The sequence below is a fragment of the Choloepus didactylus genome, chromosome 2, assembly GCF_015220235.1.
Source record: "Choloepus didactylus isolate mChoDid1 chromosome 2, mChoDid1.pri, whole genome shotgun sequence".
NCBI classification, from domain to species: Eukaryota; Metazoa; Chordata; class Mammalia; order Pilosa; family Megalonychidae; genus Choloepus; species Choloepus didactylus.
Window position 1 is genome coordinate 153,968,978 of NC_051308.1, and position 27,933 is coordinate 153,996,910.

The window sequence follows — 27,933 nt, forward strand, 5'->3', positions numbered from 1 at the left end:
GGGTGGGATCTCTCCTCTGCTTCTGAAACATGTTTTCTCTAAGTATAGAATTCTAGGTTGATTTTTTTTTTTCTTCAGTATTTTAGAGATGTTGCTCCACCCTCTTCTTGCTTCCACTGTATCCTTGAGAAATCTGCTATTGTCCATGTATTTGTTCCTCTGTACTTAACCTGTCTTCTTACTCTGGATTCTTTTGAGATTTTTCCCTTTATCACTGAGTTTGAGAAACTTGATTATGATGTGCTTTAGGGACATTTTCTTTACTTGGTTGGAGTTTGCTGAGCTTCTTGGATCTGTAAGTTTATAGATTTCATTAAATTCAGAAAATTTCAGCCTTTGTTTATTTTTTTATCATTTCTTTTAACATATGAAGCAACATTATTGGAACAGAAAGACCAAGAATTTACATTAAGTATGATAAATACACTTTTGGGGATACAGGTACGATCCATAGAAAACAAGAACAAGAAGATATTTTTTAAAAAAGAAACAACAGAAAGTATTAGGAATGAAAAATATAATAATTGAAATTTCAAAAGATAGGGTAATAGGATGGATATAGCTGAATAAATAAGTGAACTAAAAGATCAGATTGAGAATACTGCAGGGAAGGATAAAAAGATGGAAAATATAAAATAAGGGCTGAGAGTAAAGAGGATAAAACTGAAGGGCTACCATCAGATAACAGGATTCCCAAATGGGAAGAAATGAGTAGAGAAAGATGTGAAGAAGTATGGAGCAAACCTTCCCAGAACTATTAATTAATCTAATTTAGACTGAAAGAATACATAGAGTACCAAACAAGAGAGAAGCCAAAAACCATATCTAAATGCCATATAGGGAATTGTAAGCATATCAGAAATAAAAAAATAATTAAATTTTTAAGTCTTCTAGAGAGAAAAAATCAGTTACAAACAAAAAAGAATCAGATTGACAGACTTTTCAAAAGCAACATTCAAACCAAGAAGAAAATGAAATATGTTTCGATTATTAAAGAAAAATTCAGTTCTTTGACTTAATTATTTGAACCTATAATTAAATACATCCACATTGTCATTTAAATGTGAGGACATAATAAAAAGTTCCTAGACATACATTGCCTTAGATAGTTTGCCAAAGACTCACAATGAAGATACATTTGGAGCAAGTGCTGAAATAATAAATGAAAGAAATAAATCCAGGAGATACTGCAAGTGATATGGAAATTATGGTTTATCAAGTATCTTGCATAATTTATTTTAAGCCTTTAAAAAATGTTAACTTTACTTTGCCCTAACTTAGATTCGTTTATTTCCTTAGATCATATGTCTGCCTTAAAGAATACCATGGCATGACCAATTTTTATCTTTTTTTTTAACATGGGTCATCTTCTTTCTTTATTAATAACTCCTAACCTAATGCTGCTTTCATTTCTTTAACTTTTTTTTAATTTTATTATTTTTTTTTAGTCTCTTTTATCTGCATGTTTCATTTTGGATAATTTCTATTGCTCTGCCTTCAAGTTCACTAATCTTTTATTCTGAAATACCAATGGCCATTAATCCCAATTAGTGTGCATCTAAATCCCAGAAACTGTAGTTTTTAATCTTTAGAACTTCAATGAGTTCTTTGCAATTCTTCCTTTCTCTACTTTTCAAAAATATGAAATAGAGTTATAAAAACTGTTTTAATATCATGTTCTAATTCTAACATCCATATGAATTCTGCATTTGATTTGATGATTGATATAGTCTTTATTAGGGTCATATTCTCCTGCTTCTTTCCATCCCTGGTAAATTATTGGATTTCAGGGATTCTTAATTTTATCTTGTTGGGTGCTGGATTTTTCTGCATTTCTATAAATATTCTTCAGAATACTTAGAAACAGTTTCATCCTGTCAAATTTTTTTTTTAATCTTTTTAAGTTTTGTTAGGCAGGACCTGGGCAGTGCTCAGCCTAGAATTATTCATTCTCCAATACAGTAGAAAGACCATTCTGTGAACTCTTCCCAACAATGTTTCACGAATCATGCAGTTTTGTACTCTAGCCAGTGGGATCAAGCACTATTTCTGGCCGTTTGTGAGAACAGTCATTGTTACCACTAACGTTTTGGGTAATTCTTTCACTGACCTTGGGTGGTTTCCTTAGAGGCATGCACTGTCCTGCACTCAACTGATACTTAAGGGAATGTATGCAGTTCTCCAGAGTTCTCTCTCTGTACAGCTCTCTCATTTCTGGTACTCTGTCCTACACTGTTAGCTGCCTTGGTTTCCCTGGACTTTCAACTCTGCTTCACTCAGGGAGTCTACTTATCTTTGCCTGGGTTCCCTCTCCTGATACTATGGCCTGGGAACTCTCTCAAGTCAGTAACCAGGGACATATAGGGCTTACCTTGCTTGTATCCCATATCTTACCTGATGTCTAGTGTCTCGAAAATCACTGTTTAATATATTTATCCATCTTTTGGTTGTTTCATGTGAAGTGAATAATCCAGTGTCTGTTACTCTAATATGGCCAGAAGCAGAAGTCTCAGCAAAGTATTTTTTACTGTAGGATAAAAGAGAAAATCAGAATACTTAAGAGTTTACTTGTCCAACTCTCACAGGGCTAATATATGTTATAACAAGGTCAACTGAGTTACGGCTCCTGAATCAGAAGTTAAAAACACAAAGTTGAGGCATCAATAAGGGAGTCTTTTCACTCATTTCTTGCACTATATGATTACCATGATGCTTATACTTCTTATGAAAGAAGCCATCTTTACAGTTACGTACAAATACTCTTCAGAAAGCAGAGTTTGGAGAAGAAGAGACATGATTCAACAGAGGATGCTTCATGATCACCTGTCAGGATAATACAGCAATATGCCTTGCCTGAATACAGAACTTAGATAAGAAATAAATAAGCCAAATGACATAGGGCTAAAATAAGACCTAGATTACCAAATATTGGAGTTGATGAAGAATCAAAATAGACATGAGAGGCAAAAACTTGAAAAAGTAATTAATTAAAAAAAAAAACAGTGGAGCAAGAGTTAGATTCAAGAAGGTGGCTATGAGTTTGAACATGGGAAATGGGAATTCTGTTGCACAGCAAAGGTTAAAAACCATGTGACAGCCCATAAGACATGCTTCATGGACTTGGAGCCATTTAAATAGGGTCCAAGGACTTGGAGCCATTTAAATAGGGTCCAAGGACTTGGGGTCAATGACAGAAAACAAAATACTGACAGGGCAGAGGTATGTGAAAGATTCCATTAAATAATCTATTTCACTGTGTGATTTGATATTCTCTAATGATCAGACTATTAATGTAGTCAGAAACAGTGCACTTAACATTTAGCCTGTGCACATGATTAAAAAAATATGTTTAATATAAGAATAAATGAGTGAAGAAAGAAATACTGAATTTCTTGCATATAAGCCTATATATAAAGTATATTTCTCTAAATCATATCTTATTTTCCATGTAATGTCAAATGTAATTTTTTTAGTGAAAATCCAAAAAGAAAAGTTTTCCACAATAAATTACATGAAAATTTTGGTCATGAGAGTGGTTGACAGTTGATGAATAATCATCATACCAATATTTTATCAAAAGACTACTTTTCTAATACTTCTGTCACTTTCTAAAAGGATACAAATATTTCCCTCAACTATCTCACTGATACACATAAAATTTTTGGCCCTGCTGGGGAATTTTATGACTCTACCTTCAGAAAGCAAAATAACTTACTGAAAATTCTTGATCTAATTAGAGACTAAACTATCCAGTCCATTCCATCTCTTCCCTTGCAGATAAGGAAACACCCTGGCCATGGCCTCAGAGATCCACATGCCAGGCCCAGTGTGCCTCATTGAGAACATTAAAGGGCAACTGAAGGTTAATCAGGAAGCATTGAAGATCTTGTCTGCCATCAACCAGCCTCTTGTCGTGGTGGCTATTGGTGGGCCTGTACCGCACAGGCAAATCCTACCTGATGAACAAGCTGGCCGGGAAGAAAAAGGGTAAGTGGCACCAGAAAGCTCAAATGAGTCCCTCCTGTCCATCCACACTGTACAACACTGTATACAGTGATGTAAGGAGAGAAAGTCTGGAGATAGAGAAAAATATTTAAAGCTAATCTTCACTTCACAGTTGGGATTTTTATCTTCACTTTCATCTGGACGATAAGGGTCGGCTCATTCTCTTTCCACTTTGCTTTATAAAAGTACAAATGTCCCTTTCCTGAAAGGAATAAGACAGTAATAAAGATAATTAATGAACATGATAAACTATAAGGCATTTACTAATATTTTTGCATAATAACAGCAAGCTTCCACTGATCTTCAAGATCAATTAAAATGCTCTAATGTGAATGGATATCCTATTTTCCCTATTTCTCTATTTTTAATTAAGATCTATACTGGTGGTGGTTATAGTCATCTAACATTAATTTACCTTAAATCTTATCTCAATTTCTAGAGCCACTTGATATTAAAACTTCACCTACTTATATCCCTCTTCCTCTTTGCAGGTTTCTCTCTGGGCTCCACAGTGCAATCTCACACCAAGGGAATCTGGATGTGGTGTGTACCTCATCCCAAGAAAACAAACCACACCCTAGTTCTGCTTGACACCGAGGGTCTAGGAGATGTGGAGAAGGTAAGGAAGGAAGATTCAAATTTGGATTAAGAAGCCCCGCATTTCTGAATATCCTCTAACAATGTTCAGTTTTTCCTTAAATAAGAACTTCCATTTCACCATAATACATCATTGTTATTTCTGTTTAAATATTTTCAGACTAAGTTTAGCAACCAGAAGTGAGGAAAATATTCATAAGGCAGAATTTTAGTAGAAGAGCACAATGATCGGGAGACAGTATTCTAATTATTAACTACAGACTGTAAGATCAGCCATTTAACCAGGTTGCATGAATATTTTTAAAATGAAATCAACATCATGGGTCTTATCCTGCAGAGAATGTTAGTTAAAGGCTCTAAGATCTTGAGAATTTGTGTTCAAATTTACACTATGTCGCTACCTCAATGGCCTTAGAAAATCATTTGACTTCTTTTAGCCTCAGCTTTCTTACCTGTGAAATGGATATAACAGACCTCCACCTGCCTTGTGGTACTGCTCTGAATATTTAATAAAATTAATAATGTATCAGGTACATAATTGCTCAATAAAATAGCTTCAAGTATATTAAGCTTATATAAGTCAATTTTGTTGTAAAAAAAAAAAAAACAAAGAGAAAATTTTACATTTAAATTGTACATAAGACCTTGGACTGCCCAGCAATCTTGACTAATTCATTTTGCAATTATCTGCCAATGGTCATAAAAGGGCCTAATAAGCATCAGGGTAAACTGAAAATACTAATGGCAAAGATTGTTCCAAGTTCTACTAATAATCATTTTTGCTTAGATTTAGGTTTCTCTTGTAGGTCATTAGTCTAGAAAAACTCTAATTAGGTGAGCATACGTTTACCACTGCTAATCTGTAATGGACTATGATAACGGAACATACTCCTGGTTTACATGCTTTCTGACTTGAAGGGTGACAACAAGAATGACTCCTGGATCTTTGCCCTGGCAGTCCTCCTGAGCAGCACTTTCGTGTACAACAGCATGGGAACCATCAACCAGCAGGCCATGGACCAACTGCAGTATCCTTTTATGGCTCAGAGCAGCCCAAAAAGAGAGGGGATGCCTGTATAAACAAACCAGATGCTTCATTGTGAATCCTGCTAAATCAAGTGCAGAAAAAGAGACATGAAAAATAATTCAAATGCAGGGGAAAGAATTGACAATTGGGTAATGAATTGACAATTGGATAAAGAGAAAAAGCAAAATGAAGGTTTTAGAATATGTGGAAATGATGTGAGATTGGGGTCCTGTTTGTTCTGCCACTTTTTCTTAGTTAGCTACTCGGCTATGTGACAGAGCTGACTGAGCGAATCAAGGCAAAATCCACACCTGATGAAAATGAGCATGAGGATTCGGCTGATTGTGTGAGCTTGTTTCCGGACTTCGTGTGGACTCTGAGAGATTTCTCCCTAGAGTTGGAAGCAGATGGACAAACCATCACAGCAGACCAGTACCTGGAGAATTCACTCAAGCTAAGGCAAGGTAACAAGAACTTATGATTGGAAACACTAGAAATTTTCATTTTTGAGTGCATGTTTATATTTTTAACTTTCTCTATCCTCTCTAATGTTTAATATCTGGATTAATAAATTCAGTTTTAAATTATATTACTCCCCTGTTCTAGGAGCAAATTTTTTTTCTTTAACCTTTCTCTGTAATGTGATTAGATTACTTTTATCTCCCTGTTGAAGGTTTGTGAAGCTGTATTTAACCAAAGAATATGGAGAAAAAGAGACACCTATTTTGAAGGAAATAAAATGAAGTGTGATCATTGTATTGGTCCAGGGGTTTGCAAATCACAGCCCATGGGGAAAATGTGGGCCAAATGCAGCCCACCAGCTGTCTTTGTAATGAAAGGTTTATTGGAATACAGACATGACCATTCCTTTACATATTGTCTATGGCTGCTTGCGTTCTAAAGGAGCAGAGATGTGTAGCTGCAAAAGAGACCATCTGGCCTGCACAGTCTAAAATGTTTACTATTTGGCCCTTTTTCTTATAGAAAAAGTTTGCAGATGAGTATATTGAGCAAATCCCCCTTTTAAAAAAATTGTTTTTGTTTTGAAATCATTGCAAACTTATAAAACTAGCAAAAATAATATAATATAAAAATAATATAAAACCCATGCAGATGAATCCAACATACACACCCAATTTTAACATTTTGCCACAATTGCCACATGATTCTACCAATGTATCCATCTATCTATATATCTGTTTGTCTATCTACTTATTTATTTTCTGAACATTTGAGAGTAGCTCGTATACATAATGGTCCTTGAACTCATACTTTCATGTACATTCCTGAGAACAAGTATATTCACTTATGTTTTCACCTTAAGTATAGTTATAAAGTTTGAGAAATTTAACATTGATATAAAGCTTATAATCTATATTCCAATTTTTTCATATTTCCCAAAAATGCCTTTTAGCCTTTTCTCCTCCATTATTACATTGTCCAAGATCATGTATTGCAATTGTCGTCATCTCTTTAGTTGCTCATTTTTTAAAATTGTGGAACCATATATACAAACATAAATTTCCCATCTCAGCCTCTCCGAATCATACCATTCCATGGGATTAATCACATTAACAGTGTTGCAGTACCATCCATTACCAGAATTTTATCATCACCCCAAAACAGAAACCCTATACCCATTATTCATTAACTCCTCATTGCCCCAGAATTCCATCCTCGCATCCTGTATTATTTCTGTCACGAGTTTGCATGTTCTAGCTATTTCATGTGGGTAGAATCATACAATATCTGTCCCTTTGTGTCTGACTTATTTCACGCAACATGATGTCTTAACGTTTATCCATTTAGTGACATATATCAGAACTTCACTCCTTTTTAAGGCTAATATTTCATTGTATGTATATACCACACTTTGTTTTTGCATTCATCTGCTGATGGATGTTTGATTTGCTTTCACAATTTGGCAATTGTGAACACTGCTGCTACAAACATTGGTGTACAACTATCTGTTTATGTCCCTGCTTTCAGTTCTTTTGGGTGAGTACCTAGAAGTGGTACTGCCAGGTAATGTATTAGTTTTATATTTAGATTTTTGAGGAACCACCAATCTGTTTTCCACAGTAAGTGTAACATTTTAAATGCCCTCAACAATATATGAGGATTCCTATTTCTCTGCATCCTTGACAGCACTTGTTATTTTAAGAATTTTTAAATAACACCATTCTACCAGCTGTGAAGTGGTATCTTGTTGCGGATTTAATGTGCATTTCTTTAAGGCCAATGTTGTTGAGCATGGTTTGATGGGCTTATTGGCCATTTGTATGTCTTCTTCAGAGAAATTTCTATTCAAGTCCTTTGCCCATTTTCAAATTTTCTTGTTGAGTTGTAGAAGTTTTTTAATATATTCTGGATATTAACCACTCCTCACATACATGATTTTCGAAAATCTTCTCCCAGTCTGTTAGTTGTCTTTTCACTTTCTTGTTAATGTCCTTAAATATCCAAAAGTTTTTTATTTTGATGAGTCCATTTATCTATTTTTTTTTTCTTTTGTTGCTTGTGCTTTTGGGGTAAAGTGTAAGAATCCGTTGCCTAATACAAGATCCTGAGGATATTTCCCTGTATTTTCTTCCAACACTTTTATAGTTCTAGTTCTTATATTAGGTTTTGATACATTTGGGTTCATTTTTATATACGGTGTGAGGAAGAGCACCTTGGATAGGTATATTTATGTCTTTCATTAAATTTGGGAAGTTTTCAGCCTTTTGGTTTTTTTTGAATACTCTCTTCCCCTTCCTCTCTTTCTTCTCATCCTGTGATTTCTACATTACATATAATGGTACACTTGATAGTGTCCCACAGGTTCCTCAGGCTCAGTTCACTTTTCTTCATTCTTTCTTCATTCTGCTTCTCAGATTGAGGGATTTCAATTGTCTTATCTTCAAGTTCACTGATTCTTTTTACAGCCAGCTCCAAGCTGGTGTTGAACCCCTCTAGAGAATTTTTTATTTCTGTTACTGTGATCTTCAGTTCTGTTTGTTTCATTTTCATAATTTCCATCTCTGTACTGTTTTTCTCATTGTGTTCATGTATCCTTTTCCTCACATCCTTTAGTTCTTTGTCCATATTTTCCTTTAGCTCTTTCAACATATTTAGGGCCATTTTTTTAAAGTTCTTGTCTGGTATGTCACAGTTCTAGTCCTTCTCATTGATGGTTTCTAATGCTTTAATCTTCTTTGTCAGCTAACACTTCCTGATTCTTTGTATGTTTTGCCATCTTTTGTTTCAACCTGGGCTATTTGTTATTTTAAAGTATTCTCATTGGAATTTAGACTCTAGGCATCTGTTCCTTAAGCTTGTATGCAGCTAATGTTATGACAGAGATTTCCTTGCCAGGAAGCTAATAAAGGGGAGGACATGTTCCCAGTCTTTGCAGATTGGCCTGTGTGAGTGCTCCCCTTCAGATCTTAGCCATACGAGTTTAGAGAAAGAATAACCAAGGTAAAAGTGTAGGGAGCCCCTGGTCTTTTCTGCAAATGTGTTGTGTTCTGAGTATGTGCATGTGGCTCTAGAAATTCCCCTGTTTACATGGATATGAATATCCTCTTTCCCCCAGGAAACAATGCAACACTGTATCTCCTACATCTGGTCCTCTTTTGCCCCAAGTAACTGTAATCTGGCTATTTTCCCACAGTATTAGTAAGAGATCTTTGTGAGCTTCCTCTAGGTACAGGGCAAGTACTGGATGTATGTCATCGGTCAGTACATCAGGCTGTCACCAGACAGAATGGCACAGGCATACATGCACCCTAGTATGTGCACAAAGGTTACTCCTCTCCCTCCAGAACTGGGGCTAGGGATCTGCACTGGGAGCGCAGGCTAGCTCCTCACCAAGTTGGTGAGGAAATGGGGAAGCGGACAGCAAGAGCTCCAGGAGATCCCAGAGTACTTAAATTGCTTTTATCTTGTTTCAGTGCTTGTTCTATTCCTACAGTCCTTTAACTGTTTTCTGGAGCCCTGAAAAAGATATTTCTGCCAGCTGTGCTTGTTGTTCAAAGTTTCTGTGGAGGTATGGAGGAATGCAGCATCTTACTCTGCCATCTTGATCAGACTGATTCCAAATCCCTTTTGTATTTTCCTCCAGGTACCAGTGAAAAAGATAAAAATTTTAATCTGCCCCGACTCTGCATCCGGAAATTCTTCCCAAAGAAGAAATGCTTTATTTTCGATCGGCCCACTCATCGGAAGCAGCTTTCCCAGCTTGAAACACTGCATGATGATGAGCTAGATTCTGAATTTGTGCAACAAGTTACAATCTTCTGCTCCTACATCTTTAGCCATTCCAAGACTAAAACTCTTTCAGGAGGCATCCAAGTCACCGGACCTCGTGAGTTCTATTCCCCTCATTCCACTCACTATTAAGGATAAGAGGGGACGGAATAACATCAGCTTTGCAAAATGCACATCTACTGCTACTGTGTTAAATACCAGATGGTAACAACATTCCTAATAGAATTTATTAGTCAAATCTCTTAGGTGGGAAAAGATAGGAAAGTCAAAGAAAATAAGCTCTCTCACTTAATATTGCTCTAATCTGCCAGGCCTGCACTGTCCATTACAGTAGCCAGTAGACTAGTGTGGCTATTTAAATTTAAATGTAAAGTAATGAAAATTAAAGAAAATTAAAACTTCATATCACATGGCCACATTTCAAGGGCTCAACAGCAACATGTGACTAGTGGCTACCATATTGGACAGCACAGATACAGAACAATTCCATCATAACAAAGTATTCTTTTGGACAACACCGAGCTAGAATGAACCAGAGTGCTCCTTTTGATTGGGATAGCATCATTTGTTCCACAATATTGATCAAATGTTTACCAGGGGACAGGGATAATACAGACATAAAAAAGAGAGTAATGGTTCCTGTCCTAGTGGTGCTTGGGAGTAAAATGGATATAAACATTAAATAAACACAGGCCTATTTTACCAAGACCAGGGACTTGCTAACCTCAGTGTTCATATCTATCATCTGGGTATTATGCCAAAGGACAGGCTCTGATGTAGTAGGTCTGGGGCAGGTCGTGAGAGTCTGCTTTCCTAGCAAGCTTTCCAAGGGATGCTGATGCTATGGATGCTCTATGGCAAACAGCTCTAATTACACATGCTCATAATTACACACACTAGAGACGTTTCCTCACCCAAGCTGCAATGAATATCATCATTTGTTCTCTATTTGTAGGTCTAGAGACTCTAGTACTGACCTATGTCAATACCATCAGCAGCGGGGATCTGCCCTGCATGGAGAATGCAGTCTTGGCTTTGGCCCAGATAGAAAACAAGGCTGCAGTGCAAAAGGCCATTGCCCACTATGACAAGCAGATGGGTCAGAAGGTGCAGCTGCCCACAGGAACCCTCCAGGAGCTGCTGGACCTGCACAGGGCCAGTGAGAGAGAGGCCATTGACGTCTTCATCAGGAGTTCATTCAAAGATATAGATCATTTGTTTCAAAAGAAATTAGCGGTAATTTTTCTCTGTAGTTTATAAAGAGTAGGGTCTTAGAAGGCAAAAGTACTACTAGAAAATAAAATGGGTATTTATGTTGAGAGGATCAATTCTTAATAGACTTTGAAATTATGACAACCACCTACTTGTAATTATCATAAGAAGAAAAAATGTTATCATTGTGGACTCAAGGTTTGAAATTTTTTCTTTCATGAATAAACTAATAGTCCTCCTCATAATTTCATTAAATATATATAAGTAACATACAAGTTGTCTAATCAAATTATATTATTCACTGTTATCAGACTAATTTGATATTCCAGCAAAAGAAACTTGTAGTCTTAGTTATCTTGAGCAGATTTAGGTTTTACCACATTTATCCATATGCAATCATTGGTCCAAATTGAAAAGCAGACATTTAACTGTAAAAGTATAGCAATATAGTAACCAATGTAGTTATTTTAGATTATTTGTTTTTCTTACTCCTCTGTTTGGACAGGGTTTATTAATTTTCTTGGGGTATGGTAGGAACATATTGGAAGCAAAGTAGTTATTTTAGGTTATTTGTTTTCCTTAATCCATTGCTTTGTTTGAAATGTTGTGGGGTTTTTTTGGTTGTTGTTTGCCTGTTTGTTTTTAATTTTTTGATAAACAAAGTTAAAAAACTGAAAAAAATCAGTAGGAAAATGGGAGTAAAAACTAAATGACAAATAGGGTGGGATGGGGGGATGGTTTGGGTATTCTCTTTTCACTTTTATTTTTTATTCTTATTCTGATTCTTTCTGATGTAAGGAAAATGTTCAGAAATAGATTGTGGTGATGAACGCATAACTATATGATCATACTGTGAACAGTTGATTGTATACCATGGATGACTGTATGGTTTGTGAATATATTTCAATAAAACTGAATTAAAAAAAATAAATAAATAAAAGTATAGCATAAAGTTAGCAATTTTTACTCTAAACATCACCTCTAAGGAAAAAGGGACTTCAGTAGGAAGTCTGGGTCAGAAGAAAGGATATGGTCCTGCTCTGGTGCCTGTAAGTTTCTAGGGGCCAGAGACATTTTTGAAAAGCATTCCTAGAAATTCTGAGCTCTTAGTAAAACATTTTTCCTGTTATTCTCTTTACTATTTTGTACATTACAGGACCAGCTGGACAAAAAGCGAGATGACTTTTGGAAACAGAACCAGAAAGCATCATCAGATCATTGCTCAGCTTTACTGCAGGATATTTTTGGTCCATTAGAAGAAGAAGTGAAGGAGGGGATTTATTCAAAACCAGGGGGATATCGTCTCTTTGTTCAGAAGACAGAACAGCTAAAGAAAAAGTACTCGAAGGAACCCATGAAGGGGATACAGGTAACCAAGATCTATCTGTTGATTCTGGAGAGCTGCAGAGTTGCCTTTTTAAAACACCAGCATGACCAAGCATAATTAGAAACAGATGTGGCTTACTGTCTGCACAGCATTCACTCTTTCATTCAATAAACATGTACAGGGGCTGAGATACCAGATATGCTCTAGGAGCTCATCAAAGAGTGCACACAACTAATATTTGAGTTATAAATTGAATTATCAAATAAATCATCAGGTTATTATTATAATCCACTATTACAGTTGTATCTTTTATGTTGCAATGGAAGAAACCCAATGATGCTAGCTTAAGCAAAAACTGCAATTCATCAATTTTGGTTTCAGACTGGCTTTCCGAACAATATCATCATGTTTGTCCATTGCTCTCCCTGCTCCCCCACTTCTCTCCTCTCTTCCTCCCTCTTTTGCCATCACTATGGGCTGCTTTCTCTATAATGGTTTTCTTTCTTCAGCAAGCTCACCCATTTGGGACCATAGTGCCAACAGCTCCAAACTTAGGGCCCTCGGTCTGTAACAGACAGACTCTCTTTTTCTCAGTAGCTACATCAGCCTCCTATAAAGCCCTCTGCTTACCGGGGTGCTTTGAGGGGTCAGCGTGGACCTTGTTCCCAACCCTGGGACAGCGAGGCTTGACCCCCAGTCCTACCAGGACCAAGGGGGCATACCTAGAGGAAAAGATGGCAGGTAGACAAAAACAAAACAAATGCTTATAACTATTTCCTACTGCTAACCTTAGTTCTCTGAATTCTAAGGCTGAAGAGACACTACAGAAATACTTGATATCCAAGGAGTCTGTAACTGATACAATTCTACAAACAGACCAGACTCACAGAAAAGGAAAAGGAGATTGAAGGTGAGCAGTGATTCAAGAGACTAGAGTCTCAAAACTTTTTCAAAGTTTAAATAATTTGGCTGAGTAAACCTGCGGTCATTAAACTACAGAAAGAGTAGCAAAGATTCATCTTAGCTCCTAATGTCATTTCTGAGTATGTCCGTGGTATTATGTTTACCCTAAAGGAAAAATGGTCCCATATAATTTCTTTCATGAGGTAACAACGATATCAAATAAGTGTACAAGGAAAAAGGAAGTAACACTGCAATCCTACATGAATTTTTCTTTTTTCTTTTCCTCAGTGGAACGTGTAAAAGCTGAATCTGCACAGGCTGCAGCAGAAATGCTGGAGAAAATGCAAAGGAAGTATCAGCAGATGAGGAAACAGAAAGAAAAGAGTTATCGGGAACATGTGAAACAACTGACTGAGAAGGTGGAGAGCAACAGAGCCCAGTTGCTGGCAGAGCAAGAGAGGACTCTAGCTCTTAAACTTCAGGTATTTAATTCCATCATCAGGTTTGTTTTTCTCTTCTCCCTCTGCTCTCTCTGATCACAAACCTAGTGTGGTAGTGAGAGTAAGAAGCCCAGAAGAAGGAGCTTTGTTATGCTTCTTACTTCCTGACTGCCTGACTGACCTGGTCCCTGATTATGTTTTATTATTTAAATAAATTCAAATAAATTTAAATTATTTAAATAAATTTAAATTATTTAAATCTTTTATTTACAGTTATGTCACATTCAGTCCTTTATTAGTATAAATCACAATAAATGGCAAATAATGTCTGCTAAGCATTGTAAAAATGTTTTATCTGTGTTATCTTGCTATATGAAGCAAGAACTACTGTATCCCTGTGTCTTAAGAGAAGAAACACAGATTCAGACAATGTTAAATAACTTTCACTGGGTCACACAGCTTGACAAGATATCTGGTCTGTTTTCACCACTTGGTGGTATCTACAGTGATTTTTTTTCTGTCATTCCTGTATTACTTTAGCTCTAAGATAATCTTAGAAGCAGAAGGATTCTCTAACTTCCAACCCCTTTGATCATACCTCTATGTCAGTCTCCCACTCCAACCTCCTTACTATGCCCTGTCCAAGTTTGTATTGAGGCCAGAGTTTTGTGCAGAAATTCAGTATGGTCAGACTGATTCCAATATTCTCACCTGTCTTTTCCTACCCCTGCCAAAGTATGGAGGGTTAGATCAAATTCTCAGAACTAAGATTCACACAACCCAGAGTTTGAGAATTCTTCATTTATTTCAGTGTGCATGTTTGTATATGTAAGAATAAATGTGTGTATGTGGGTGTAGTCAATAAAACAGATAAAAGCTTTGCCAAACATGATTAAAATTACCCACAAACATTATATACAATTAATGGGGGGAAAAGATCAAGACTGGTATTTTAGGTTCATCAGTATCTCAGAAGCTATGAGCTAAAAAAATCCTTCTGTAGCTAAAAGGGACCCAGGAAAAGTAATCACAGAAGTAGGATTCCCAAGAGAAAGTATAAGGAAAGTTAAGAGTGGAGAAAATTTCAGCAGAAATTAAATACTGAAAAGTCAGTGCATATGGAAACGAGGTAGATGTTAAAGATCTTTTTTAATGCCACACTTTATTCAGTCTCCATTCATACCTCTTTAGGAACAGGCCCAGCTGCTCAAGGAAGGATTCCAAGATGAGAGCAGACGACTTAATAATGAGATAGAGAATCTCCGAAAGAAGATGGAAGCATAAGAGAGATGTGTCATATGCTAGAGACCTAAAGAATAGAACTTTACTATCACTCTTACTCAAGGCATAATTCAAGCAATTTTAAAATTTGGAACAAATATCACTATACTTGATAATAACTGGGTCTTGCATTTTTCAGTGCACCAAAAATTTGAAACATGAAATCATGTTCATATCCCTAAAGAGATTTTAAATTGTGTAACAACGATGCATTTAACCTCTACACCAACAGAAGAGAGGGCATGAGGTGTAACAAGGATGCATTTAACCACTATACCACCCAGGAGAAGTTTATTCTTCCATACAGCCACAGTAGACAAGTGGATACCGAAGAAAATCTTGGGTAAATGTCTTGGGAAACAGTTGGGAATCAGTTTGGTCAAGTATACAACGGGTCCCAGTGGCAGGGACAACCCATCCTCACTTCTTAATGAAGCCAAAGTGCAGTTCCCATTGGGTCAAGGTTGTGCAGTCTTTGAGCAATCATGTGAATCCTGGGCACCGGCCATAGACGATCCTCACTGACGGACTCCAAGCAAAAGCAAACAATTTTATATATAGATCTAGAATCCCTATATAATCCCTATAAGAAGATGGAAGAAACCATTAGTATGGGTAGGAATTACGTCACAGAGGAATGGGCTAAAGAAGGAAACTTTCCCTTCTTGCTCAGTTTGCCCAGATTCTAACTTTAATGGGACATTTTAGAACTTTAGACAGTTGAACACTGGACTAAACATAGTAACATGATAATTATGTTTTGTGTATTCATAGCAATGTATCATCTGCAAACATGGACTTTAAGTGGTGATGGATGATGTGTTAGAAAATTGAGCTAATTTCATTATTTTCTTATAATCCCAAAGTTTAGGCTAGTCTTTTCCTAATTCTTAACAGTCATGTTTATTTTCCCTAAAGAGAATATGAATTGTATTTTTGACACTTTTGACCAATAAAATAATATTCTCTTTATTACTAAGTGTATGTATTCATTATCCCACTTGTCAAAAGTCCTAGGTAAGTGGCTGACATTTCTTAAAGCAATTAAGGATTATTTAAGGGCTGGAAATGAAATATGTTTCACTAGAATTTTTATTTCTCTTGAGTTTTTTTAGGGTTCCTGCCAAAAAATAAGGTATTACTTTTTACAGCAGTGGTCAGCTAGCTTTTCTGTAAAGGGCCAGAGAATAAATATTCAAGACTTTGCAAGCCATACAGTTTCATTCTCAGTTACTCAGCTCTGCCATTATAGCCTGAAAGCAACCACAGAAAATACATGAATGAATGGGGCATAACTGTGTTCCAATGAAACTTTATTTTCAAAAACTAATGGCACTCATAGGCCATCATTTGCAGACCTCTGCTTTAATAGAAACATCTTACAATGCTCTAAATACCTGCCTTATACTGCTTACCTTTGTAGGGAACATATAGGTTAGATTGTGTATATTAAGATCTTGAAAAAAGTATGCACTTCCTCAAAGTATTACATAATGAGAGAAGAATGGGGAAGCAGCTAATGCCATTAAATCTGCATGCAAACCCTTGCTTTTTCTCGTTGCTTTGGGGGCTTTTGTTACATTGAACCCCCTCCTCCTGTTAGATAGAGAAGACACACACACACGAATACAGTATTTAAAACAGCTACATGAAGCTGAACAGCTGGCTGAGAAATGTAAGGTGCAGTGGGCTGGGGGCGAGCTGGGTGGTCCGCCGGAAGCCCGTCCCCTCCCCCCAGCACGTGTCCCGTCGCCTGGCAACGAGCCGCCAGGTCGCAGCGGGAATGACGCGGCGTCCCTAGCACCCGGCGCTCCCGGGAGCACTTGGCACTGGCGAAGGCCTCTTTTGCAGCGAGATGACCAATGACTCCGACAGCGTCCGCACCGAGTCCCAGGTCGGGGAGGAGAGCGACCTGCCGGTCATCCAGCTGTGCGGGCTGGTGGAGGAGCTCAGGTAGGGCCGGCCTGTAGGGCAACTCCTGTTCCGGGTGCACCCCCCGCCCCTCGTGCTCTCGGGTCCAGCACGGAGACGATCTAAACTTGCACTGAACATTGGAGAAACTGAGACACAGCCCCCACCCCTACCAGCCAAAAGTACGGAAGGAACTTGTCTTTGCTGCTTTACCCCTGTGCCTCCACCGCTACTGAACCGACTGTTGATGGAGCCAGACGGGGTGGAGGTGGGAGGGGATTGGGGCCGCTGGTGGGAAGCACAGAGGGTGACTGGTGAAGCCAGTCCAGTGCCAGGTTGCGTACTTAATCCTTCCCCTGTTCTTCCTGAGACGACAGGATGGACCAGGCGACCTCTCAGGCCCTTTCCGATGCTAAGGTTCTATAACACGACTAAAATGGCAGCAGGATAGAAAGGAGGCTCTCGAGATGGTTTTAATATAAGGCCACATGCGCCTGAAAGTGTACAAGCACAGAAATGGATAACAAAAAATGACTGACCCAATATTCTGTGTTTTTAGCAATCTGTTCTATATCTGTATGGCAAGTAAACTGGATAGCAAGCTTTCACGATGTAGTTGAGGGTTAATTGTACAACTTATTGGTCTCACTCAGAAAATCCTGGCCTGGAAACTGAACAGATGTTACTTCTATACATCAGAAATACTTGAGGTCAGAATTGAGGTACTATTACTAATAGCTACCATTTACTGAGTGCTTATTATATGCCAAGTATTTTGCATATATGACCTTATTTAATGACACAATAACCCTAGAAGGTGGGTGAGGTGACAGAGACCCAGAGCTTAAGTCACTTCCCTAAGGTCGCACAGCTAGTCAGCGGTTGTGCCAGGATTCAGACTCAGGTGTGATTACACAGTCTACACTGAGAACATGATAAATGCTGAAAAAGAAACTGTTTCAACTTATTGGGCTTTCCATTCCACCTTTTTCACTAATCTTAAAGTTTTGCCAAACAGGAATCTTGCCATATGCAGGATAAACCAGATTTGTCACCTCTAGTTCCTTAAAAAACATCTGTTCAAAGCTTTTCCACCATTTATAATAAACTTCCAGTGGATTGGTTCATCTGTTGGGTACTAGAAATAAAAGAGCTGAGAAACAAATTAAAGGAAACATCTGAAGATTGTGAGTGTGTGTAATTTCAAGAATGTGATAATTCAGAAAGAATTTCACAAATGGATTAAAAGATACATGAAGATGAAACCTTTAACTTCATCTAAGCAACAATTTTCAGTATCATCCCAGTCCTCTGAATTTTGTGGCTCATTAAATATACTAATAAAAATACCAAATACTTATAGCATCTACTGTGTGCCACGCGCTGTTCTAAAGGCTTTACATTCCTTATTGCAACCCTGAAAGGGAAGTGCTGTTACTATTTCCATTTTACAGATGAAGAAACTGAGGCACCAAAGGTTAGGTGTCTTGCAGAAGGTCACACACAGCTAGTAAACATTAGATACTAGTTATTTGGTGTTCAAACTCTTGCGTCAGTAGAACTTACTCAGGTATTCTGTCTTACAGCTATGGAAACTCTGCTCTCAAAATCAAGACAGAGATGTTTGAGAAATATTACAATAAACTGGAGCCAAGGGATCAGCGACATCCACGATTATCAGAAATTAAAATGTCAGCAGCAGAATTTTCACAGGTACACAGCAGAGGTCTAAGAATTTCTTTCTTCTGTTTGCACCTTAAGATGCAAGTGGTGTTTGTGTGTCTGCCTTTACTGTGCTGCTGGCCATGTAACCATAAAAAACAAAAAAAAAACAAAAAAAAAACAAAGAAATGTAAGGTGCAAATGGCCTTGGGAACTCACAAAACCAGACTTAAGGTCTTTTTTCCTACAGCAAGCACTTCTTAGTACTTCTCTAGAGTCATGAGACAGAGGAAGAATGCCTAAGTGGCTCTTAGTACCTTGAAATCACAGATGCCTCTTGAGAAGCATTTACAGATAACGAGGCATTGTCACTTGGTCACTCAGTCACTGAGTCATTTAATGAACATGTGTGGAAACCAACAACTACAAATGATAGTGTGGTGGTTCAGAACTACATGTACCCCAGAAAAACATGTTCTTAAAGTTAATCCATTTCTGTGTGTGTGAACCCACTGTAAGTAGGACCTTTTGATGAGGCTACTTCAGTTAAGGTGTCACCCACCTCAATCAGGTGGGTCTTAATCTTATCACTGGGGTCCTTTATGAGAGAATGAAATTCAGACAAAGAACAAGAAAGCCAGGGGAAATAAGAAGCTAAAATCTACAAAACCAGGAAGAGAAGGGAGAGACCAGGAGAGGATGCCATGTGCCTTGTCATGTCACAAGCTAAGGACCAAGGGTAGCTGGCAGCCAGCCCCAGAATGCTGGGTAAGAAGCAACTGCTTGATTTGGACTTCTTCACAGCCTCAAATGGTGAGTGAATAAATTCCCATTGTTTAAGCTGAACCATTTCATGGTATTTGCTTAAGCAGCCTAGGAAACTAAAACAGATAGAAAATCAAACAGGGAAAATCTCTCTACCTATGCCCCACTAAAAGACAGTGAAGAGATTTTTTTACTGAAGTTATAAACTCAGGAGAGCAAAAAGAAGACAATGGCAACAAAATTATTGAAGATAGCAAATGGGCAGGTAGTAATTGACTTAGTAAATTCAAGAAAACTGAGTCCAACACAAGTCATGAAGGAAGCCAAGAAGCAACGAGATTTACCCTACAGAAGTCCCCAGAGGTTGAGGATTAAAATTGAAGGATCAGATAACAGCTGGATCCCCAGATCCATAGTCCGCACGGCCCCAGCAACTAGTCGTCACTCCCCCAGCAAGAGATTAGCAGTTTATACTATGGAGAGGATAAAGAGAGAGTCTCTGTGCTACCAGGAACCCCAACCACAAACCAGGGGTTGGGGTGTGGACAGTGCTGAAGTAAATAAGCATAATTAATGCTGAAATTCTTAGTCCTCTTTCCTCCCTTGGCCTCCAGAAGAGATGCAACCTGTATCTATACCTTCCAGGCAGGAGATTAGAAAATCATTCTCTCAAGAATCTGATCAGCAGAGGAGGAAAGAGTCCAAGATATGGACATAAGGGATTTCCCATTAAAAATTGTTCAATAAAATGCTCCAAATGAATCACCATGCAATGAAGAATACTTTATTAAGGCCCATCTATGCATTCAAGGCTTCCAATTAACTTTGTAATACCTCACTCATAATCATGAGCAGAAAATCAAGGATTTTAGACATCCAAGGAACACTTCTAACATGAATAATCAAAACCATAAAAAGAGCAATAGGTTGTATATATGGTAACAATAAAAATTAAAAATTTAAAAATCCATGGAACTACACAAACAGTGAACCTTAAGTGAAACCATGGACTATAGCTAATAGTACAATTATAAAAATGTACTTTCATCAATTATAGCAAATGTTCCACACCAAAGCAAAGTGGTATATGGGGATCCTGTATTTTATGCATGATTGTTCTCTAAACCCAAAAGTTCTCTAATAAAATTTAAAAACAAAACAAAACAAAGCAAATAGAGGAAAAAGAGAGAGTACAGAAAGAAAAAAACTTCCCATGCACACACGCATATTTATATTCCTCCCCCCATAAAAAAAGACCAGCTATTGCAGCCATAAAATAAGAACAGGATGCTATTTTTAAAAATTCAGAAAACAAATGTGGGCTCTGGAAATTGAAAATATGAGAGCAGAAATGAAAAATTTAGTTGAAGTTTTGGATAATAAAATTGAGGAAATCTCTTTAAAATAGAGGGAAAAAAACAAAAAGAGATAGCAAAATTTTAAAAGTAGAACAAAAAACGTAGAGGAAATCATGAACAAACAAAAACTAAATCAAGAAAATTTCCCACAAAACAAAGATTTTCACATAATGAACAATTCTGAGTACCCAACATACTGGAAGAAAACAGGCTCACACCAGCATATAGCATCATGAAATTTTGAACACGAGGGACAAATAAGTCTCTCAATCAAGTGTGAATGAATAAAGATGCTTCTGACATGCAAGGTCAGAAAGTTGACTTCCTATGCACTCTTTTTCAGAATACCATTAGAGTATGTGCTCTCCAAGATGAAGGTACAAACTACAAAAGAAAAAATGGGAAGCAAGAACAGGGGATTCAACACAAGGTGGATGAGCAAAAGATCCCAGGATGATTGTGAAACGAGATCCCAAAATGGAAAAAAAGAAAAAAAGACAGTTAAGTTCAGATGATAACAGGTAGGCCGGTTCCAGGAGAGATTTATTTGAGAAGATGAAACTGAGGGAATACCTGATGTATCCAAAGACACTGACTTCAATTTAGAAAAATTGGACTGAATTCAGTAATAAGAATAGAAAGCAGAAACAAACCAATAAAAACAGTGTTTTAACTCCAGGGAGTTTCTTGAGCAAAAGAAAAGTAATCATAATATACTATATGGCTCAACTGTGATCAGTGTTTACATATTGAATATTGAATGCTGACCTAGACAACTATATTGAGAAAGCAGAAGGAAAAATGTGTAGAGGATAAGAAAAGAGTAAAGCCTTATTTTCCACAGCAGAAAGTACTTAGATAATGCCTAAAATGGAAAACCAAGAAGAAGCAATATAGATTCATGTTAGTTGGAGATACAAAAATAAATACCCCCAAAAATCAACAAAAAGAGCTTTAAAATGATTGACTTTGGGAAAGGGGATATGAAGGTGTGTTGATATTTTGGTAACAAGCCCTGAGAGTATTTGCCTCTTCAAATTAGGTATAACTGATACAAATTTAAACTAAAATAATATATGGAATGACTTTTGTATGTCTTAATTGTGTGTGCTACACATAACCTGCGTGTCAGGTATGCTAGTTACTGGCAGTACAGACAGAGTAGGCACCCTGGGATACTAAACTGCCTTCTTAACATCTCCATTTGGGTGTCTAATCAGTATCTCAAAAATGCCCAAAATATTCCTCTTGATTCCACCACTCTGGCAAACTTTTTCAACTAAGTGTTCCCCATTTCGATAAATGATGATCCATATATATGCTTAAGCCAAAAACCAAAGAAGGGTCTATGTAGAACCCATCTTTTTTCCTCCTCTGTCACAATCCTACTTCCAGCCAACATCAACTCTCACCTCATCTACTATAATAACTTCCTAATAGGTCTTTCTGCCTCTATGCTTGTCTACCCACGTATCTGTTCATCAAAAGTAGTTAAAGGATCTCTCAAAATATAATCCAGATTACATTATTCCTCTGTTTAAAGATTTTCCAGTGACTTCTCACTACACTCAGAATGAAGTCTAAATTCCTTTCCGTGGATTACAAGGCCCTGCATGATCTGGCCCCTGCCTCCCTCTCCACCTTCACCTGGAAACATGTACCTCCTGGATCACTATGCTTTAGCCACACTGGCCTCGATTGTATTAATTGAACATGCCAAGTTTTTTCCCACATCAGGCCCTTTCAACTGCTGTTTTCCTTCCAAGAATCATATTTTACAAGGTTGCCTCCTTATCATTCAATTCTTAATTTAAATGTCACCTCATAGAAAAGACTTTTCTGTCTATCCTATTTAAATTATAAACTATCTCCACCCATCATTGCTTCCTCATAGCAATTATTGTCTTCTGAAATTACTTTATATATTTACCTATCTCTTTTCTGTCTCTCCCTACCAGAAAATAAGGTTTAAGACACAGACGTCCTCTGCTTCATTCTCCTCAGTCGCCTCACTTCCTAGATACTCAATTCAAATTTGTGAAATTCGTAAAAGAGCTCCCAGGTATCAGGGATTAGAATGACACCTGCAGGTCAGTGTTGTTTGGAACTGGCCATGATGTTCCTATGTTAAACCTAACAACAATCTCACAGAACATCAACATTAGACAGGGTCACTCTGGGATCATGATGTGAGACAACAAACAGGAACACTTGATAATCTTCCCTAAACAGATAAAAACGCTATCATTGTGCAAACTACGAAAATACCACAAACAGCCCTCCTGTAGATAATATAACTGTTGCTTGTTTATCAGTTGCAGCTTTAGTCTTGCACTTCTCTTCTAGGTAAGATTTATTATAATACCCAATCTTAGAATTACCCCCACTTCCTGACAACTCCCAATACAGAGTGAACCCCCATTTTTTTAACATTGCCCTAAATCACCTAATACAAGCCCAATCCTATAAATCATGGTGTGTATTTTCCCTCATTACAATGAGTAATAATCCCCACTTTCTTTGACTACAGGTGTGTTCCTGGTGGGCTTTTTGGCTGCAGAACACTGACAGATGAATGCCCTTCACAATAGTTCACAATGTCTGGGTAGATTCTCTACACAATAATTTCTCTGTTCACCAAATCATCTTCTGAACCTCCTTGTCCCTAGTTGAAGAGTATAGTTCTTCAACCAGAGAGTATCTCTGCCTGAGTAGCAATGTTACTGCTACTCCCACTCTATCTTTTCATCTTTTTAAAATAGAGTAAGAAAATCAAATCATGAACTCGATTCTTAACAGACACTCTTTTTTAGGTAAACCTCACCCCCACCACCACCCAGGAAAAACCTATGGTGTTCTTCCTTTTTCTCCTAGCCAAATTTTCTTCTTCATATTTTAAAGTTGTCATTTATTTTCCACGTTCAGTCTCAGATACTCTTTTCATTCTCAGTTCTCTAATCAAACTCATTTTGCTTTATTAAGCTCCTTCCCGCTTTTTTCTCATTCTCATCACAGATGAGAAATAAATCTTCAAACCCTCATTCATACTTTCTTTAGCCTTGCCATTTCCTCTCTCAGGCACCTTCCAAAGTTACCCTAACCCCTCTCCTTGCTCAAACCCGATGCCCCAACCCAATCAGCCAATCCGGGTAAATCCCATACACAGTCCTCGGCCATATCCAAGTCCTTGCCCCATCCCATCCCCTCAACTCCAACGCTGCTCCTCCATCCTCTATCCAGTCCGCGATCCCCAGCTGGCACCACAGCCAATGCGCGCCCTGTGTTCAGACCCAGTAGCCAATCGCCGGCCGTATCCAGGACCGCCTCCGTCCCACCCCCCAGCACCGACTCAGGCACCCTCTCCCCTCACCTCCTCCAGCCGCCGCCCGTCCAGCCTGTGCTACTCGCGGTCTCTTCCGCAATCCAAGCCGTGAGTCCAGACCGGAGTCAGTACGGCCAGTGTCCCCTCCAATCTCCGAATCACGTTCAACCAGGCCCCCAAGGCCAGGCCGGACTCGAGCCCCGGGACTCGAGACTGTCGCACGAGCTAGGTGAGTGGACGCGCGGCCTGCCGACTCACGTTGGAGCGGCCGCTGGGCTCGCGACGTCTGACCTCGAGCCGAGCGTGGTGCGGGGCGGGGGTGGGGTGGTTCCTTCCGGAGCCGCATTTCTGGTAGGGTTGGGAGGAAAGGACGGGCTGGATTCCGAACCGGACTCGGACTCTCCCTCAGGCCCTCGGGCTCCTGAAACCGGGCCTTCGCTGGAATGAACACAGTTTTCTCGGGAAAGTGAATGGCACCTTTGTAACTGGCCTCCTAGGCTGGGGCTCTTGAACCTCGGTCACCGTCTTGCCTCTCTTGCCCTTGATTTTGCGGTTTTGACATTTAGAGAAGGGTAATGCCTATTCTATTTCATCCATAACTGGGGTTCTTAATAACAAAAGTAACGAAAAGGCTGTTAATCTGCCATATAAGAAATTATTGCTGGAATCGAATATGTTTAAATAACATTGAAAAGCAGTCCAATCCGCTGCTTTATAGTCCGAGCAGTGTAGTCGTTTGAACACCTGTCCAGTACAGCAGTCCTCTCTTAGACCTTTGTGACAGGTGGGCTCTTCCCCTGCAACCTGAGGGAAGAATTCGGGCAGCTTGCCCACTTCCACACAAGCCACCCGGTTCCAGATCAACTGTTAGAAAGTTTACCACGTGTCGTGCTAAAATCTAATTCCTGCCAACTTAATCCAGTCAGCTAAACTTCTTCCCTCTGGGGAAATTTATAATGACACGAATCCCGTTTTCACACAACAGTTGTTCAACAATTTCAGGATCGTTTCTCCTTGAGTCACATGCCAACTATATCTAGCTAATTTTTTCCACTCTTGATCCACTGATAGGGCTTTGAGGCATATCCTTCCCACTGTACATCTCCAACTAGTACCATGTTGTTCACCTTCCAGATACTCTGTTTTATTAGCGAATCTTAACATTCTAAAAGTGGGCTGAGGTAGAGCAGTCTTTTTGTTGGTTTGCCTCTCCTGTTAATGTGGACTGTACATTAGCACCAGCCCTTTATTGCAGTCAGCTCGTGTTAATCTTCCTTGAGCTTGCAGTTAACCCCAGACTCTGACTTGGTCAATTAATTCAATCTCTTTCTACCTCTGTGTCACAGCCCGAGACTAAAGGACTAAAGAAAGCACCAGACACGTTCTAAGACATGAGCTTTTATTATAGGGCTTACCTACAGGATGGGGAAGTCAAGCCACATTGCCCTGAAATCAGGAGCTTCTGTGAATGGATTGAGGAACTGCTCTGAATGGCAGCCAGTTCAGAGCACAACGTGGAAATAGCCCGCAGTTTGGGGGGCTGAATAAGCTGGTTGTAAAGGCTGGACATTCCGATGGATATGAGAACATAAGGCAGGGAGCAGGGTCGTGCAATGTAGGGAGGGGTTGATTGTAATCAACAGGGAAGAGGGGAGGATTATAGAGATAACAGTATCTCAGTGAGTCTCAGGGAGGAGGTAGTTTTGGGTATAGATTACAGTTAGCATCTGACATTCCAAGGAAAATAGGTCCTAGTTCAAGTTAACTGCTGTTCACAGTTTTCAAGACACTTGGGGGCCAGGGGCTCCCACATTCCACCCCCACGCAGCAATTTGCGTTGACCATAGGAGAGACATTACATCCATAATTCACAACAGTACAACGAACAGCAGAGTACAAGTAAACAAGTACATATGGACAGTAATCCCCATGGCACTATGGCTAAATTTAAGAATTACGCCCTTTGGACAAAGGTTTATCAGATAAATGTTCAATATGATCTGCCATGTGATCAAGAGCTTGTGTTACATTTTGTGACTTATCGGGTATATATACACAGCACTGAATATTAATTAAAGCACAGGCACAATGGGGCTAAAATAGCTAAAGGATAAAACTACCAGGCAGTCTGCTTTATTCTATATCTAAGGTTTTTTTTTGTTGTTGTTGTTGTTTTGTTTGTTTTTTGTTTTTAGCATTTCCTAACTTTGTCCACAGAAATAAATTTCCCTTTCCGCAAACTTCCTGCAACTTTCTGTAACCATCCAGGTTTTTGTCCTACATTTTCTCTTTTCCATTCTGAAACAACCAGTCATTTAGGACAAAACTACTTTCCTTATCCTTTTCGTACAAAACATTCTTTATACCTGTTATACTTAAGTTACCAAAAAAATTTGGAAAACTGTTTTCAAGCAGACATTCTACAGCATACAATTATCACTAAAATTAAAACTTGTTAGAATAATGCTAAATACACTTCACTTAATGCATTATTAAAACAGTAGTATAGAATTTTTTAAGAAGAATTAATAGCACATGTAGGAACAACGTATATACTGAGTTTTCATTAGTGGATTAGAAGAGTTCCAAGTGAGGTTTTTTTTTTTTAAATGCCATGTTTTCTTCCCCTGCAAGGAGCCCTTAGTGTTCAGATCCATAGTTCGTCTGGGTTGCAAAGTTACACATACAGTTCCCTGGGGGATGGCGGCCCCAGTTGGGGAATACAAATAATCTTTCACACAGTAAATACCCCATGGGCTTAGGATTCTCAACCAGCTTGGCTGCATGGGCCAGAACCAGAGCCAATTGACCTTATTTTCCCCAATTTCTAGTGTTTGTGGCACAGGCAACAGCAGATTATTAATGTTGCCCCACTGTGGCTTATAGGCAGCTGGCCCCCCTTATTTGAATTCGTAAGGCCTGCATGGGCTCTGCAGTTACTTTCCACAGGCGTGGGAGCCACTGCTTTGGGTCTGGAGTTAATGCTGGTACAGTCGTCAAGTCCATTGTTGTAAGAAGTTTCTATCATCCTCTAAGTGTTCCTTTAAAAGGCCATACATTCTTTCAGTTTCCTAGTTGCTGTGGGATTATAGGGCAAGTGAAAAGTTCAAAGGACATTATGTTCTGTAGCCCAGGCCTTGGTTAAGTGCCTGGTGAAGTGGATCCCCCTATTGCGGTCCATGTATTTGGGCACCCCGGAAAAGGCACTTAATTTTTTTTTTTTAAGCTACATATGATAGCTCACTAGGTGGCCTTGACCCCTGGGAAGGTCAGCAACAGTTCTTTACCTGCATCTACAGTGGTGAATGTGTATTTTACCCCTTTTGACAGAGGAAGGGAGCTGATATAGTCTACTTGCCACCCTGTGAGAGGAATCTGATCTTGGCTGATGGGTCCAAGTCAGTGAGGAAACATTCTGGGCCATCGCAGTGAGCAGGAGGGGCTAGCATCCTCTACTCCTTTTAACTCTTGTCAGGTGATAGGCAGCTGAAACTGCTGCACCAGCTTCCACGGGGTCTGGTGCCCTTGGTGGTCAGTTTTCTGATGCAGCCATTCAGTCACCTCATGCATCATTACTGTTAGGTTGCAGAATTTCACTAGGGCATCTGCAGCTGCATTACCTGGCAATGAGTTAACATTATGGGCAGAAATATGGAAAGCAGTTACCTTAGAGTTCTGGCAGGCTATCCAGATGTCTTCCCACAGTTCCTTCCCCCATAGGGAGCGGGTGACCACAGTCCATTGCTCCTGCTTCCACGTGGCCATCCATACTGTTAGGCCTCGATATACAGCCCAATTATCTGGGCAGACAGTCAAGGTGTCTCCTGGTTCATGGACAGTTACCATCCGTACAGCCCGCAGCTCAGCCCACT

General features: G+C 38.8%; 3 protein-coding genes and 1 long non-coding RNA gene across 10 annotated transcripts in view; 3 read left to right on the top strand and 1 right to left on the bottom strand.

Moving 5' to 3' along the window:
- The window catches only part of LOC119527063 (guanylate-binding protein 1-like), a 61,052-nt gene extending 45,055 nt beyond the window's left edge, over window positions 1–15,997 (top strand). The window contains 12 exon segments of the mRNA XM_037826698.1: window positions 3,778–3,925; window positions 3,927–3,987; window positions 4,497–4,624; window positions 5,521–5,630; window positions 5,897–6,093; window positions 9,735–9,977; window positions 10,836–11,116; window positions 12,249–12,461; window positions 13,229–13,302; window positions 13,304–13,329; window positions 13,611–13,804; window positions 14,954–15,997. Of these exon segments, the coding sequence (XP_037682626.1) occupies window positions 3,797–3,925; window positions 3,927–3,987; window positions 4,497–4,624; window positions 5,521–5,630; window positions 5,897–6,093; window positions 9,735–9,977; window positions 10,836–11,116; window positions 12,249–12,461; window positions 13,229–13,302; window positions 13,304–13,329; window positions 13,611–13,804; window positions 14,954–15,046 (1,749 nt within the window). The 5' untranslated portion in view covers window positions 3,778–3,796 and the 3' untranslated portion in view covers window positions 15,047–15,997.
- LOC119527070 lies at window positions 1–27,920 on the bottom strand. Of its 5 annotated transcripts, XR_005215309.1 has the most exons (5): window positions 24,110–24,366; window positions 5,492–5,674; window positions 3,957–4,207; window positions 2,395–2,527; window positions 1–293 (listed from the first exon to the last, which is right to left on the bottom strand). It is a non-coding gene; the product is annotated as an uncharacterized LOC119527070 (long non-coding RNA). The 5 variants fall into 5 exon arrangements; XR_005215310.1 differs by lacking the exons at window positions 5,492–5,674; window positions 24,110–24,366 and adding an exon at window positions 27,728–27,920; XR_005215307.1 differs by lacking the exon at window positions 5,492–5,674.
- LOC119527068 (coiled-coil domain-containing protein 113-like) lies at window positions 16,516–21,682 on the top strand. Its single transcript, XM_037826708.1, has 3 exons — window positions 16,516–16,996; window positions 18,541–18,667; window positions 21,083–21,682. Exons 1-3 carry the CDS (start codon window positions 16,899–16,901, stop codon window positions 21,194–21,196), a joined length of 339 nt encoding a protein of 112 aa, XP_037682636.1. The 5' UTR covers window positions 16,516–16,898; the 3' UTR covers window positions 21,197–21,682.
- Window positions 24,081–27,933, top strand: part of KYAT3 (kynurenine aminotransferase 3) — an 85,147-nt gene continuing 81,294 nt past the window's right edge. For all 3 annotated transcript variants that reach the window (XR_005215305.1, XM_037826699.1, XM_037826700.1), the window contains exon 1: window positions 24,081–24,290. The gene's annotated coding sequence lies outside the window, so the exon portion shown is untranslated. The remainder of the gene's footprint in view (window positions 24,291–27,933) is intronic.